General features: G+C 42.9%; 1 protein-coding gene across 1 annotated transcript in view; it reads left to right on the top strand.

The window, feature by feature from the left end:
- Positions 1–5569: 5569 nt before the first annotated feature.
- WEE1 (WEE1 G2 checkpoint kinase) overlaps positions 5570–15765 on the top strand; it is a 17650-nt gene continuing 7454 nt past the window's right edge. Inside the window, exons 1-6 of the mRNA XM_034995220.1 lie at positions 5570–6202; positions 7652–7857; positions 8559–8622; positions 8824–8996; positions 9484–9605; positions 13862–14008. Of these exons, the coding sequence (XP_034851111.1) occupies positions 5627–6202; positions 7652–7857; positions 8559–8622; positions 8824–8996; positions 9484–9605; positions 13862–14008 (1288 nt within the window). The 5' untranslated portion in view covers positions 5570–5626. The remainder of the gene's footprint in view (positions 6203–7651; positions 7858–8558; positions 8623–8823; positions 8997–9483; positions 9606–13861; positions 14009–15765) is intronic.

Here is a 15765-nt window from a genome sequence, read left to right as displayed (position 1 = left end):
TGCCCTTGATCTACCTGATATAAACGTTAAAAGGATAAACAGAAATAGTATGCTAGTAGTCTTTAAAGATTAATTAGGCATGACAAGAAATAATGTTTATTTAATTAAAATACAAGCTTTCAACTGGCCACTTTTCCTGAACTATACTTCTCAAGTTCTTATTATATCAATACAGTTGACCCTTGAACCACATGGGTTTGAATTGGGCAGGTCCACTAATACATGGATTTTTTCTATTAATACAGGACACTACTGGAAATGTATTTCCCCTTATAATTTTTCTCTTTTTTTAAAGGTTTTATTTATTTATTTGATAGAAAGAGCACAAGCAGCGGGGAGTGGCAGGCAGAGGGAGAGGGAGAAGCAGGCTCCCTGAAGAGCAGGGAGCCCGATGTGGGGCTCGATCCCAGGACCCTGGGATCATGACCTGAGCTGAAGGCAGACACTTCACTGACTGAGCCACCCAGGCACCCCTACAATTTTCTTTTTTTTTTTTTAAAGATTTATTTATTTTAGAGATAGAGAGTACAAGTGGGGGGAGGAGCAGATGTAGAGGGACAAGTAGACTCTGTGCCCAGCAAAGAGCCAAGGGCAGAGCCCAACACAGGGCTAGATCCCTCGGATTACCACGAGATTATGACCTGAGCCCGATATCAGGAGTCTGACGCTCAACCAATTGAGCCACCCAGGCGTCCCTCCCTTACACTTTTCTTTCTTTTTTTTTTAAAGATTTAATTCATTTATTTGAGATAGAATGAGAGAGAGAGAGAGAGCACATGAGGGGGGGAGGGTCAGAGGGAGAAGCAGACTCCCCGCTGAGCAGGGAGCCTGATGCGGGACTCGATCCCCAGACTCCAGGATCATGACCTGAGCCGAAGGCAGTCGCTTAACCAACTGAGCCACCCAGGCTCCCCCTTACACTTTTCTTATAACATTTTCTTTACTCCAGCTTACTTTATTGTAAGAAGATGATATACAATACATATAGCATACAAAATATGAGTTAATTGTTTATGTTATCAGTAAGGCTTCTAGTCAACAGTAGGTTATTAGTATTAAGTTTTGGGGGAGTCAAAAGTTACCTGATTCTTAACTGCGAGGGTCAGCGCCTCTCACCCCCATGTTGTTCAAGGGTCAACTGTACTATTTCTGTCCTGATTTGATTATCCTCACCGGTTGTACACAATCTCAACTGTCTATCCATATTAAGCAAACTTATTTTGGGGACATCAGGAGTTACATGTTGCATTTACTGACTATAAAGCCATTGACAAGTATGGATTATTCTCAAAACAACATTGCTATAATTAAAAGCAACACATAACATTTATTGAGCACTATTTGTAAGGGACAACATTAGTCTCACATTTAAGATTTTATTTTTTATTTATTTGAGACAGAGAGAGTGAGAGAGAGAGAGCACAAGTTGGGGGCAGGGGGAGAGGGAGAAGCAGACTCCCCGCTGAGCAGGGAGCCCGACACAGGGCTCCATCTCAGGACCCTGAGATCATGACCTGAGCCGAAGGCAGACACCTAACCAACTGAGCCACCCGGTAGCCCCTGGCTTCTTTAAAAAAAAAAAAAAAAAAATAGAAATCTAGGGATCCCTGGATGGCTCAGTTAGTTGAGTGTCTGATTCTTGGTTTTGGCTCAGGTCATGATCTCAGGGTTGTGAGATCGAGCCCCAGGTCGGGATCCACGCTCAGCACTCGGAGCCTACTTGAGATTCTCTCTCCCCCCATGTGCCCCTTCTCCCAGCTCCCACATACTCCCTCTTTCTCTCTAGAATAAATAAATACAATCTTAAAAAAAATTAGAAATCTATCAGAGCAGGCTCTTGTTTAGAGAGAGTTATTATTCCTCCAGAATCAAAAGCATAAACTAGAAAAAATTCAGCTTTGGGTAAAGCCTAGCTATTCTTATGAAATACTCCTCCAGACTGACAAATTAGTTACTAGTTCTGAAGTATCTTTCATTCAAAAGTACAGGCTTATGTTAATAAGAATATGCATATGTATTTATGTGCTTGTATGTATGAAAAGTATTTGAGAGGGTGATTTAGGAATCTCAATTATAAATCTTCAGTGCAGGAATCTTATTTTGCTGCTAAGGAAGGTGAATGAGCCAACAATAGTGGTATTAAAGCCTTATACTTGCTAAGTCATCGGTCTAAAGGGATAAACTGGTTAAGTTTGTTCTCCCAACACCTAGAGGCAAGATTTTTACTCAGTTATTACAACATTACCACAAACTGTGGATTCTGCAGAAGTTGCCTAGCAACATTACAGTTAGGAACAACACTGGGTAGAGAAAGAACAGGAAATTTGAATTAGATATGCCCTGGGGCAGGTGGGCGTAACCCCATCCCTCCAGTACCGTGAGTCCTGTACTTGGAGGAGCATAAAATTTAAAAAATCAGAACAATCATTTAGAATTTCAGTTAGGACACTGCTGCAGTTAAACCATAACACTGTGCCATGTTGTCAGCTGGAGGAGGTAGGGCCTGGGTTTCTTACTCATTTTGGTACCTTTTTTTTAAAGAACACGGAGATTTTTATTCCAGAAACATTTATTTAAGTACCTTCTCAGGGGCCAAGGCACACTGCTGGTTGCTGGAGCTCTAAAGACAAATAAAACTTGATCTCAGCCCTGGGTGGAAAGGAAGCCAGACAAGTAAAGAAAGAGTGTTTACATAGTCCATTACAGGTGTGGTGGAAAACCTGGTGCACAGAGTGTCTCTTTTACCTAGAAGTGGAGAAAGTTAAGGAAAGGCTTTACAGAAGAAATGGTTCTCCCACTAAGTCTTGTTTCCAACTTTCAAAGAAATTGCTTCTTTCCTCCAGTCATTCTATACATTCAGTGGAAATTTACCTCTCCCATTCTGGGGGTGGACCTGGGTGCCAAGAATTCGAAGTACTGGGGCTGTGTACCAAGAACTCTTCCCTTCCCGTTCAGAAGCCAAGCCCTTCTGCTCCAGCCTAGCCTACTTCAAGGACCTCCCAGTTCAGGGAAGCAGACAGGTGGCATAGTTAAGAGTTGAAAAAAAAAACCAAAAACGTTAAAAGACTGTTTACCTCCAAGAACAGACTATACAGGGGTGGCTAGGAGGCTTCTGTACCACTTGAATTTATACTGAGAGAGAAAAATAAACCAACAAACATTTAAATAAGAGCTCTATTATCATTCAGAAGATATTGAGGGCCTAAGCCACGTTAGAACACTGCAATAAATGAAATAGAAAAGGTCCCTACACTCAGGGAACTCATTTTCTAGAAGGGGATAGTAGTGAACAAACAATCAACATACTTTGAGATAGATATAAGCCTGTTAGGGGAATAAAGCAGGGTATTATGAAAGAGTGAAGGGGGAGAGGATGTGAGCTTGCATGGATAGCAACAGAGGATACAGAATTCCTATATAGGAGGGGCTTAGGAACAACATTCTAGTTGGGGAGAGGTTATCTACAGGACTTTAAAGTTTACTTAGGAAACACTATTTTTACATACAACTCATGTTAAAGATCAATAATAAGTCCTTTTCTCAAGTTATTTTTATTTACACTCACATGAAATTGAGAAAATCAACTCAATGTGGCCAACTATGCATATCAAAGAATTATATTTGCCATCAGGAGCGGAGAGGTGGTGTTGGAGGGAGAGTGCTAAAAACCATTCCTTGGCTTTGGCCACCAGGGACTAGAGAATGCCTCTCCTTGAAACATACAAAAGGGTAGAATTCCTGTCTTGCAAGAGCTTAACATTGGATTTGGATTAACATGCAAGAAAGACACATATATCAGCAAATGTCTGGAGAAGACAGCTGTTTACCCTTCACTGCATCTTCAGTTATATGATCTCAGGGAATTTCCCATGTGGTAAGTGTTAAAATGTGGTTCCATTATTAAAAATCCAGCTTGAGTTTAGCCTTTGAAAAGTGTTAGAACAACATATATGGCAAAGTGTTAATATTCATAAAGCGCTACAATAAGAAAAATACAATAGAAAAATATAAGTGGCCACTGGCACATGAAAATTGTCCGACGATATGTATCAAAACAACAAAATTACATTAACAAACATTAAATATCCACTTACGTCCAGAATTCATGAGCGGTGTACTCTAACCCAATGCTAATGAGAATGTAAATTGTTTTTTTTCTGGAGGTCAGTTTGGCAGTTTATATTCTTTGACCCAGTAATTCTCACTTCTAGGAATCTCTTTAAAAAAAAAAAAAACACCCCAAACCCTCAAACAACACAGGGAAAAAACACGAGAAGTTAGAATATTCATCACGGGGTTATTTACAACTGAAAAATTACAAGAAACTTGTCTGTGCGACGATAAAGGGCAGATAAAATCGCTATTTGACGGAGCACTGGAGGAATTTTTTTCTCAATTTGCGTTTAAAGTTTGCAGTGAGCTATGCCAATCTCTTTTGCCAACGCTTGCCCACGTGCTGGCAAACAAATATAAACACCGTGGCTGCGTGGTGGGCACTTGGGTTTCGTGCTGGGGCCGATTGTGGTGCTGCTGCTGTTTACTCTGGACAAGTCGGGGGCGGGGGGAGGGGACTGCAAAGGGGCCACGGCCTAGGCGAAGCTCACCTCGCAGGGGGCACACCCGACCCTAACAGCCACCCTGGGGGGAAACTGAGGCTCCAGAGGCCTTCCCCAAGGCCGGTGTCCCCGCCGCGAGTTCTCGTGTGTTGGCCTTGCTGATTTCGGGGTCCACCCTAAGCAACCCGCTCACATCGCAAAGCTCCTGAGGCCCGAGTCACCATTTCCGGCTCAAACCTCTACGGGAGAACGTGACTGCCCACAGCCACGCCCACAACGCCCCAGTGGCCCGCACCAAAGGGACGCGGGACCGGAGGCCGCACTCCCGGGGCTGAGCCCGAGGCCCACGGTGGTTCCCCGCTCGCTCCGACCCGGAGAGGACCAGAAGTGTTCCCCAGCCCCCCACCTCAGACCCCAGGGCGCCTGAGGGACCGCGAGCAAGTCGCTTCCAGGCTGGCGTTCGGCTGGGCGCAGCCGAGCCCGGCCCCCCTCGCCCCTCCCAGAAGGCCGCCTCGGCTCTCCCGCCCGGCCCCGACCGGGCGGCGCCCGGCTCGGCTCCCAGAAGTCCGGCTCCCTCATAGGCCCGCGGCGCCGCGCCCGCCCAAGCCTGGCTGCGGAGGGCGGGGGGGTGGGGGGGCGGAGCCAGCGGGTTCGCGCCAAAATCGCGTAGTTGATCCCTCCCCCGCGGGCTACGTCGCGCCCTCCTTTTTTTTCAAACCCGGGGCTGGGCGGGGATTGGTGGGTCGGGCACTTACGTGGTTAACGGTCGCGGGAAGCCGCGGAGCCCGAACCTGCGGGTGGACCTGCGGAGACCCCAGCCTCGGTGCCTACGCCGCCCCGCCTCTGCTGGACAGTCCACGCCGCCGCCGCCGCCGCCACCGCCGCCCGCAGCCCCGAGCGCTCCAGAGCCGCAGCCCGCCACCGCGCAGGTCCGCCGCCGCGGCGACCAGGCGCGCCCAGTCGCACGTGGCGGACCCGCCCCCTGGGCCGTCCGCGTCCTGGACTCCGCGGGCTCCGGCTCTCCGGTCCTCGGCCTCGGCCCCGGCCCCGGCCCCGGCCCCAGGGGCGCGATGAGCTTCCTGAGCCGGCAGCAGCCGCCGCCGCCCCGCCGTCCTGGGGCTTCCTGCACTTTGAGGCAGAAGCTGATCTTCTCGCCCTGCAGCGACTGTGAGGAGGAGGAGGAGGAGGAAGAGGAGGAGGGCAGTGGCCACAGCACGGGAGAGGACTCGGCCTTTCAAGAGCCCGACTCGCCGCTGCCGCCTGCGCGTAGCCCCACAGAGCCCGGGCCCGAGCGCCGCCGCTCGCCCGGCCCGGCCCCCGGCAGCCCCGGGGAGCTGGAGGAGGACATGTTGCTGCGGGGCGCCTGTCCCAGCGCCGACGTGCAGGGCGGCGGGGCCGAGGGCGACTCGTGGGAGGAGGAGGGTTTCGGCTCCTCGTCGCCGGTGAAGTCGCCGGCAGCCGCCTACTTCCTGGGCAGCTCGTTCTCGCCGGTGCGCTGCGGCGGCGCGGGGGACGCGTCCCCGCGCCGCTGCGGGGCGCGCCGGGCTAGCGAGGGCCCCTGCTCGCCGCTGCCGGATCACCCCGGCACCCCGCCGCACAAGACCTTCCGCAAGCTGCGGCTCTTCGACACGCCGCACACGCCCAAGGTGAGAGGACGCGGGGCCCGGGCGCCCCGAGCCCGCGCCCGCCCAGCCTTTTAAAAAGGCCGCGGCGCCGGGAGCCGAGCGCGGCGCTGCCCGGGTTCGGTTACATAACCGCCCGGCCGCACCCCCACTCGTTCCCCGGAGCCGCAACAAAAAGTTGGCAGCCCCTCTTTTTGGCCCTGCCCAGAAGTTGTCCGTTAAGATTATGTAACTGAACAATGGGCCTCTTCTGGAACTTCTTCATCTTTCAAAGGGGCTGATCGGCGCCGTCCAGGTGGCTGGTGATTTCACGCCCGTCGAGTCGGGACCTTCCCGACCGTGTCAGCCCGGAGTGTGGCACTGATAACGTGGTTTGGAAGGATGCTTGGAGTGGGCTGGCCCGGCCACCTGACACTCCTGAGCCCTGCAGCCATATGGTGCCTTTTAAACGCAGTGATGGGCCCTGTAATTTGGGCGGCGCACGCAGGAGTTCGGTTAAAAAAAAAAACTTCATGTGCTTATCGTTTCGTGTCATATGGCCTTAAGGGGTTAAGTTTGAGGTATGGAGGGGGACTGCGCTTCGACTTGGGAGAAAAGGCTGGCCTTCCAAGCGTTTCCAGTCTTAAACACTCCTTAACTCAGTAGCATTTAAGCTACTGTCCGTACATGCTATTTATTGGGTAAGCGTTTGTTTACACCCTTGGGTTTGCAGTGCCCATGTGTGGTCAGCCTAAGTGTAACGATTAGGGACATCCAACGGTTAAAAGCCAGCATTGGTGGGGTTTCTTGGACCCTTGTGCTTTCATATTGCTGATAACAGATCACAGTGAAGGAGGTGTTCAGCACCTGTTTGTTGAGAAGCAAGTGAGTACGCAGATTACTACTTCTGGAACGTTAGATGTAGCCAGATTTTAAAAACAGACCCGTCACGAAATTGAGACAAGTATCGCGTTTATAAAACTAATACAGAAAATGCACCTTTTTGGGTCCCTTTCAGTGCCATTGGTCGTAAACCTCACGAAGAAGTGTTTTTTGAGCGTTACTGTTTATTAGGGACTTGCCCAAGGCATGATCCCTCTGGAAGTGAGGGGAGGAGTCCGCCGGAGGTGGTTTTCAAAGCCCTATTTGGATGGGGGGAAGGGAGCTTTTATGGGGCTCCCTGACTGCTTTCTATTTTTAGATGGAATGAAAGGTTTTTGTTAACTTCTGGACTCCAGAATAAACTTAATTTTAGTCTGCATTCCTACTCTTTTTAGGGTCAGAGACCTATTTTATGTGGCTTTTTCAGAAAAGGTGGTTGGTATCCACTTTTCAGACTGCTATAGTTAACCACTGTTTTTGCTGGAGATGTGACAGAGGCTTGTGTGTTGCTTTGATCTACACTATCAGACCTGTGAAAGGCTTGTTGAAGGTTGGGTTGATAAGGCTGTCTATAGGACCTGGATACTAAAAATTTTATTTTTCCTGTCCTAGAGTTTGCTCTCCAAAGCTCGAGGAATTGATTCCAGCTCTGTTAAACTCCGAGGTGGTTCTCTATTCATGGATACAGAAAAATCAGGAAAAAGGGAATTTGACATGCGACAGACTCCTCAAGTGAATATTAATCCTTTTACCCCAGATTCTGTGTTACTTCATTCCTCAGGACAATGTCGTAGAAGAAAGCGAACACATTGGAATGAGTAAGTTATTTAGTACTCCACAGTTTGGTCCCCAACCACTCAAGATTGGTTTGTGGTACTTATCAAAATTTAATTTCATCTGAATGACATAGAAGTTTATGCTCTGAAATTTTTCTGTTGCTAGCACCCACTTCCCAGGAGAGGTAGGTGGAAAGTAATCAGCTGTAGAAAAGTAGTGGTGTGAAAAAGGAAGGAATAAAAAGCCTAGATAGCTTGTAGGAAATCTGCTGGTGTCAAAAATGAGGCAGGCAGAGAGAGTTGATTTAGAAAGACTTTAATTTTGATATGTGTGGTGGTGTTGGCTTGTAGTTAATAAGCATATTTCAGCAGGGACAGCATTTTCATCAGCTGAGCTGTATCTCGTGATTATATAATTGCTTTCTTACCTGTTTTTTTTTAAGATTTTATTTATTTTTGTGTGGCACGAGAGAGATCACACAAGCACAAGCGGGGAGAGGGGCAGAAGGAGAATCAGACTCCCTCCCCACTGAGCAGGGAGCTGGACACGGGACTGAATCCCAGGACCTTGGGATCATGACTCAAGCTGAAGGCAGATGTTTAACTGAGCCACCCAGGCGCCCTTTCTTGTCTGTTTATTCATTAAAATGCAATTTCACTGTACACCTATCAGATAAAGTTTTGGATCTCTAGTTGATGTGTCTGTCAGATCTGTTGATGGAAAAATACATAATATTTTTCAGTTCTTGTGGTGAAGACATGGAAGCCAGTGATTATGAGTTCGAAGATGAAACAAGACCTGCTAAAGTAAATAGCTTTTCATTTTCTTTTTATTGTTTCTGAAATTTCATTTTCTACTTCTTAACAAGTTACCATATATACATGTTAAATATCCATTAAAACATAAGATAAAATGATTTTTAAATTTCACACATAGTGCTAGCATCATAGCAAAAAATCATTTTCATATCTTTGTATTATGTATATGGATACACTTTTTTATTACAGAGAATTACAATTACTGAAAGCAATATGAAGTCACGGTATACAACAGAATTTCATGAGCTAGAGAAAATTGGCTCTGGAGAATTTGGTTCTGTGTTTAAGTGTGTGAAGAGGCTGGATGGATGCATTTATGCCATTAAGCGATCAAAAAAGCCATTGGCTGGCTCTGTCGATGAGTATGTATTAAAAATTTTGTCTTTTGCTCTTTTATTCCCTATGGTGTTGCAAGCATTAAGGTTTTACATAATCAAGCACTGAAATTCTCTCACTTTTGAGAAGCTATAATAATTTAATCAGATCCTTTTCATTTTGTGCCATTAATTCTTACTGGATTTGGTAAAGTTATGAGTAGTCTGATTTTGGGACCTAACTTAAATTTCTTTTTTTGGTAGCATCCATGAATTCACAGTAAAATGGAGTTTCATTTTTCCCAAGTCCTAGGGCCAGCAAGGTTCCTTCTTTGTAACTAACATTCTTCTTTAATGGAAGCCTTTAGAAAAATCTGGTACAGAGTCTTAACTCCCTTTTTCTTAAGCAAGTTATCCTTCAGCATAATGATAGATAAAGAAGTCAAGTTTCTCTTATGAAGTTTCACATAAATTAGTTCAAGTTAGGCTTGGATAAAAATGATTTACCATTCTGTCAATGTCAAATCTCTCCTAGGCAGAACGCTTTGAGGGAAGTATATGCTCATGCAGTGCTTGGACAGCATTCTCATGTAGTTCGATATTTCTCTGCATGGGCAGAAGATGATCATATGCTTATACAGAATGAATATTGTAATGGTGAGTAATATGTTGGTTCTCTTACAAACTTTTGAGCTCAAAAAAATGAACACTGAGGAAATAGTTTTTATCTGAAATCCTGCTGTAATTCTATGTCTCTTTTATCTCTTACATAAATACAAAGAGAGTATATCTCTTATAAATTCAAGAAGCTTAACATGAGTTTTAAGTTCATTGCTTACCTGGATATTAAGTAAAGATTGAAAACCTTGTCCCTTTTACTTCAATAGTAGAATTGTGCATGGTAGTGTGCCTATTAGTCAAACTGATCATGCAAGGACAGTGGTCTTGCCATATATATACTTTGGTATCCCTAGCACGCAGCATAGTGTATGTGGGGTATGGTAGTTCATAATGTAGGTTCAATGCATCTAGCCTTCCCTTTCCATTTCATTTTTTATGCTGTTAAAACTGATACTGGTTACTCATAAAGTGACAGTGACTCTCCATTGTTCTAACTTCAGCCGTTTGTTCAAAGTATTCTATAATCTTGCCCCCATTCCCATTTTTCCAACCTAGTTTACCACTGGAATCCACTCACACTTTTCTATTAAGTTATGCTTTTAGTTCTCTAGCTGTGCCTCTCTCCCTCCTTTCTCCCCAAAACCAACAAAACAAGCATGTGTAGAGGTTCAACTTCGGACCTCTGGAGAGCTTTCAATTTCAAAAAGTCCCTCAAGGACCAACTTGGTTCCCCCCTTCTTCATTAAACCTTTATCAAAACCCTGGTCTCAATTCTGATTCTTATAAATACCTGTTATTAAATAGGTAAATCTTTATATATGCTGGGTTTCCATTTCTGTATATCTTCGGTGAATATTAGAGAATTTAGAATTTAGTGAGCAGTTGGGAGGTGATAGCAAGGATTTGTTTGTTACTTGTTTTTTTTTGATTCTCATTTTTTCTTTCAACAAGACCAGCCTTCTCATAGCTTGTGAATAAATAAGTGGTGTAGGTAGTGGGTTCAGGTTTTCAGTATTTAAAAACTGAACAAAAAAGAAGTAAAAGATCCATTTCTCACACCTACTTTTTTTTGAGTTGTCATTATATTAATCTCTATACTTGAAAGAACTAAGTGCTCAGTATACAGCATTGCTGCTAATTTGTTTCACACGTCTCTTGAAATGTTTCTATTCATATCAGAATATTTATGTAGCTATCTCTCCTGACCTTGTGGACTAATCTGTTTCTTCTGTTTCTTAACCTTCATTTTTCAGTTACTGCACTTAATATAGGACAATATATATATATATTTTTTAGATTTTATTTATTTATTTGACACAGAGAGAGACAGCAAGAGAGGAAACACTAGCCGGGGGAGTGGGAGAGGGAGAAGCAGGCTTCCCACGGAGCAGGGAGCCTGATGCAGGGCTCGATCCCAGGACCCTGGGACCATGACCTGAGCCAAAGGCAGACGCCCAACGACTGAGGCACCCCAATATAGGACAGTTTGACCATGTCTTTTCCACTCGATGTTTGCTAAATGCCATCTTCCAGTTTCTTTCTCCCTTTCACCTTGTTGATGTGGTTGGTCCTCTTAACAGGTATTTCAGTAGCACTTCAGGGATCACACATTTGTAACGATCAACCAAATAAATATGTGGTTGTATAATTCAGATGATTTTGAGAAAACTTTGGGCCTGGGGGGATAGGGAGGAGTGAGTTGACTTGCTACCCTCTCATTATAAAGACCTTGTCCTAAAAAACAAAACAAAACCCTGTCTTGTAATACAGTTAGATTATAAAATAATATTTTGAAACAGTTTATTATCTTGGAACAGTATAAAACACTTAAAGAATATAGAGATTTTTTTTTTGTTTAAAGATTTTATTTATTTGATAGAGAGAGACACAGGGAGAGAGGGAACACAAGCAGGGGGAGTGGGAGAAGGAGAAGCAGGCTTCCCGCTGAGCAGGGAGCCCGATGCAGGGCTCAATCCCAGGACCCTGGGACTAATGACGTGAGCCGAAGGCAGACGCTTAACGACTGAGCCACCCAGGCACCCCAAGAATATACAGATCTTTAAAGAATAAATAGACCTGTGTGAAACAGGGTTGCCTCTTAGAATAGTTGTCTGTTCTGTTAGATGAAATGAGGCTATCTAGATACATTCGTGAGCTCTTCTATTTCCTTTTCCACCATTCTTCTCTCCAGATGAAGCTTTGAATGTCCTAATAATAGGCCTGATCTTCACATCCTTTTCCACAGTTTCACAGGGAAATGATTCTATTATTTCATTTATACATGGTGATTAACTGATGTCCTTTATCGTGACTAAGTTTCCTTATTATCTCAAACCAGTCATTTGCATTTTAAGCCTTTTGTCTTGGTTTGGTGATAGATTGAAATTTTTACTCCTGGTAAACAAGTGTGGGAAAATGTTGATGCATAGGGGAAGAGAACATGAAATATCAGATGAGTGTCTTGCTCTTCTCACTTCTGTTTGCCTTTCAGCAGTGAAATAGAAGGAACTGGCCTAGCTATAGTTGATAGATCCACTAAAATGCTTATTAAACTTGGACTAGGCCTTCAAGCCCATTTATTGACCTCCCTTCTAGAGCCCTCTTTTTCTTGCAGTTCAAGATTTGTACAAGTATGGAGAACATACTTAAGTCTAAAATATTGAGATGTGTGATTTATATTTATTTTTAAAACACATTGGACATTTTGCTACCTAGTCTTATTCAAATTGTAGGACTTCCTTTCCTGACTAATATATATCAATATACCTTCCTGATTTTATTACTCTGGCTCTGATTTCATTATTCCTAACTAAGCTTTAAACAGAAGTGGTTTGTTTTGGTTTTTGATTTTTGTTTTGTTTTACATAACTCCTCTTTTCCTGAGATATAAGTTATAAACTTACAGTGTTTTAAATAAAACTTATGAAGTATAAACTTACAAAGTTTTTTAAAGTATAAACAAATGAGCTGGTTGCTTTGACTGCTCCTATAAAAGCAGGTTTTATTCTCATTCAGAACAAAAGTAGTATAAGTTAAAACTACTAAAACACTGGTTTTTACCTATAAAATTTATAGACTGCTGTCGAGGGTGTGGGAAAAGTTATTCTCAGACATTAATGATGGGAGTATAAATTGGTACAGCCTTCTCTATGGGGAACTCTGTGTGTGTGTGTGTGTGTGTGTATGTAAGTGTAAGTAAAATGGCCCCAGATTTGTCTTGTGTGTGTGTGTGTGTGTGTGTAAGTGTAAGTAAAATGGCCCCAGATTCACATAAGGCACATGCTAGCAGAGTTTAAGTACCAGCCATTTTGAAATCAGAAAGCAAATACACTGTTACTTCTTTTATGTGAATTTTCACAGGCAATGAAGGTTTGGCACTGATGGTGTGAATACCAACCCTAAGCTGTTTTGTAGAAGGATAAATAGAGAAATGTCCCTCTCAGCTATAAAAATATATTCTATATATAAGTTAGTATTTCACACACGTACTAGAGTCACATATTAGTACTGTTCTATGACTGAACATATTCTTTATTTTTTAAAAAACGATTTTATTTATTTGAGTGTGTGCATGAGCATGAGGGCAGGGTGCCGAGAGGAACAGAGTGAGAGGGACAAGCAGACCCCGCACTGAGTGCTAGCCCAAGGGAGGGCTCGATTCCGCGACCCCAAGATCATGAGCTGAGCCAAAACCAAGAGTCAGACTCTGAATCAAGTGTCACCCAGGCGCCCCTGTATAACCCTTTAAACCAGCAATTTGTTTCTATGAGATATGTTAAATGCATGTGAAATGACCAATGTACAAAGTTATCCTTAGACTATAGTATATAGTAGCAAAGGCTTGGAAATTAAAATGTTCATCAATTAGGAGATTGGTTAATGCATCACCATTCAATTATACAATGGAATTCTGTAGAGACACGAGAGAACAAGGTAGTCTTTGTATGTTGGTAAAGACTAATCTTCAAGATAATGAAAAATATGTTATCGTTTGTATGAAAAGGAGTTGAAAAAATATATAAGAAACCAGTAACATTGGTTTATTCTGGGGAAAAAGAACCAGGTGGGATGCTGGGGTATATGGATGAACCAGACTTTATATTTTGTACCCATGTGAGTATATTATTTATTGAAAGAGTAAATAAACTTTAGATTTCACAAGCAGGAAAAAGAGAATAGGTCGTACAAAATGCTACTTTCTTTGTTGAGTTTGTGGCCACAAACTCAAGATGGAGGGAAAAGAAATAAGATCTCACGAAGAGGAAATTGCTAATTTTTCCCATGCTTGTTAGGTGGAAGTTTAGCTGATGCCATAAGTGAAAACTATAGAAGCATGAGTTACTTCACAGAAGCAGAGTTGAAGGATCTCCTTTTGCAAGTTGGCCGGGGCTTGAGGTATATTCATTCAATGTCTTTGGTTCATATGGATATAAAGCCTAGTAAGTATTACAAATTCTCTGACCTGTGTTCTTTAGTGTTATAGAGAATAAATGATTTCATTAAAACATCTTACTCTGTTTTTTCATTGTTAATTTTAAAAGACCTTTGAGCCACATATTTATATTGTCTTATGATTTCCATTTACCTCTTGTTATTCCAAAATATTTGAGACAATTCATTTTTATTAAAAGTTGGAAAAATTTGCTGCATCTTATGGAAACCACATAGTCATGAAGTAGGACTCTGATGGGGAGACTAAGAACCTGTTGTTTAAAGCCCCTCTCTTCTACTAGGTTATAGAATCATAATTACAAAATAATGCTGGTCCTGCTAACAGGGTGGTTAGAATAAAATGAGATATGTGAACACGTTTTTGGAAACATAAGTGCCATGTAACATGTGGTATTTCTAGCCTATATACCATGAAGGTGTTACCGCATTATTCAGAAAACAAATGGCACATGCAGTATGACTACCTTTTTTTTTTTTTAATATATATTTTTAAGATTTTTATTTGTCAGAGAGAACACAAGCAGGGGGAGCAGCAGAGGGAGAAGCAGGCTCCCTGCTGAGCAAGGAGCCCGATGTGGGGCTCAATCCCAGGACTCTGGGGTCATGATCTGAGCTGAAGGCAGATGCTTAACCCACTGAGCCACCGAGGTGCCCCGCAGTATGATTATCTTGCATTAAAAAAGGGTGCCAGTGAATGCTGCAGTAACATCTTAGTGCACATCCCTCTCATTTTATTAAAATAACCTCATAATGTACACACTATTTTAAAACTTTTTGTAAGTCAACTCTACCTTTTTTTTTTTTGTAGATTTTATTTATTTATTTATTTATTTATTTATTTATTTGAGAGAGAGAAACAGCATGAGAGGGGAGAGGGTCAAAGGGAGAAGCGGGCTCCCCGTTGAGCTGGGAGCCCAATGTGGGATTCAATCCCAGCACTCTGGGATCATGATCTGAGCTGAAGGCAGTCGCATGACCAACTGAGCCACCCAGGAGCCCCCTACCTTTTTGTTTTAGTACATTTTCATCTATTCTAATAGCTAGATCATTTTAAAATTTTTCCCAGGTAACCAAGTTCTTTTGGTTTACTTGTCCAAACTAGTATCCATTTTCAGGACCATGCAGCCCATTTACTTCTATTCTTTTTTTTTTTTCCCTTCAGGTTTTACCCTTCCTCTACCTTAAAAAAAATAATACTAATATGGACTTTGTCTTGTCCTTTCTTCTGGATTTGACTGGTTGCTCCCTTGCATCATTTATCTTACTCCTTTTTCCCCTGTGTTTCCTATAAATTGGAAGTTAAAACTAACAGGTTGATGAATTCAAGTGTGAATTTTAGGCTAGGTGTTTCTAAGTTGAATTTAATGAAGGTTTGTTTTTTTGTCTATGGAAATGTGTGATTCATGAGAATTTAAATCATTTTACACAACTTACTTGAATCTTATAAGTTATGTGAAGAATTTATCTGTATGTTAATAACTCACTAAAATTTTTATTTTCCAAAAGGGGAAAAATAATATTTGGGCTGATGGCAGTAAATAGGAATTAGTAAGGTTTGCCTGTACTCATTCATATCTTGTTTTAAGTGTCAGACAAACATAGTAGACCCTTAAAAGTACAAAAGTTGAAAATATTAAGGCATATGAAGTTTTAAAATTTCAATTTTTTTTTTAAAGATTTTTATTTATTTATTTGACAGAGACACAGCGAGAGAGGGAACACAGCAGGGGGAGTGGGAGAGGGA

This window comes from Mirounga leonina, unplaced genomic scaffold (genome assembly GCF_011800145.1).
Source record: "Mirounga leonina isolate KUSES-001 unplaced genomic scaffold, KU_Mleo_1.0 Mir_92, whole genome shotgun sequence".
NCBI lineage: Eukaryota > Metazoa > Chordata > Mammalia > Carnivora > Phocidae > Mirounga > Mirounga leonina.
This window is presented reverse-complemented; position numbering and strand designations above follow the sequence as displayed.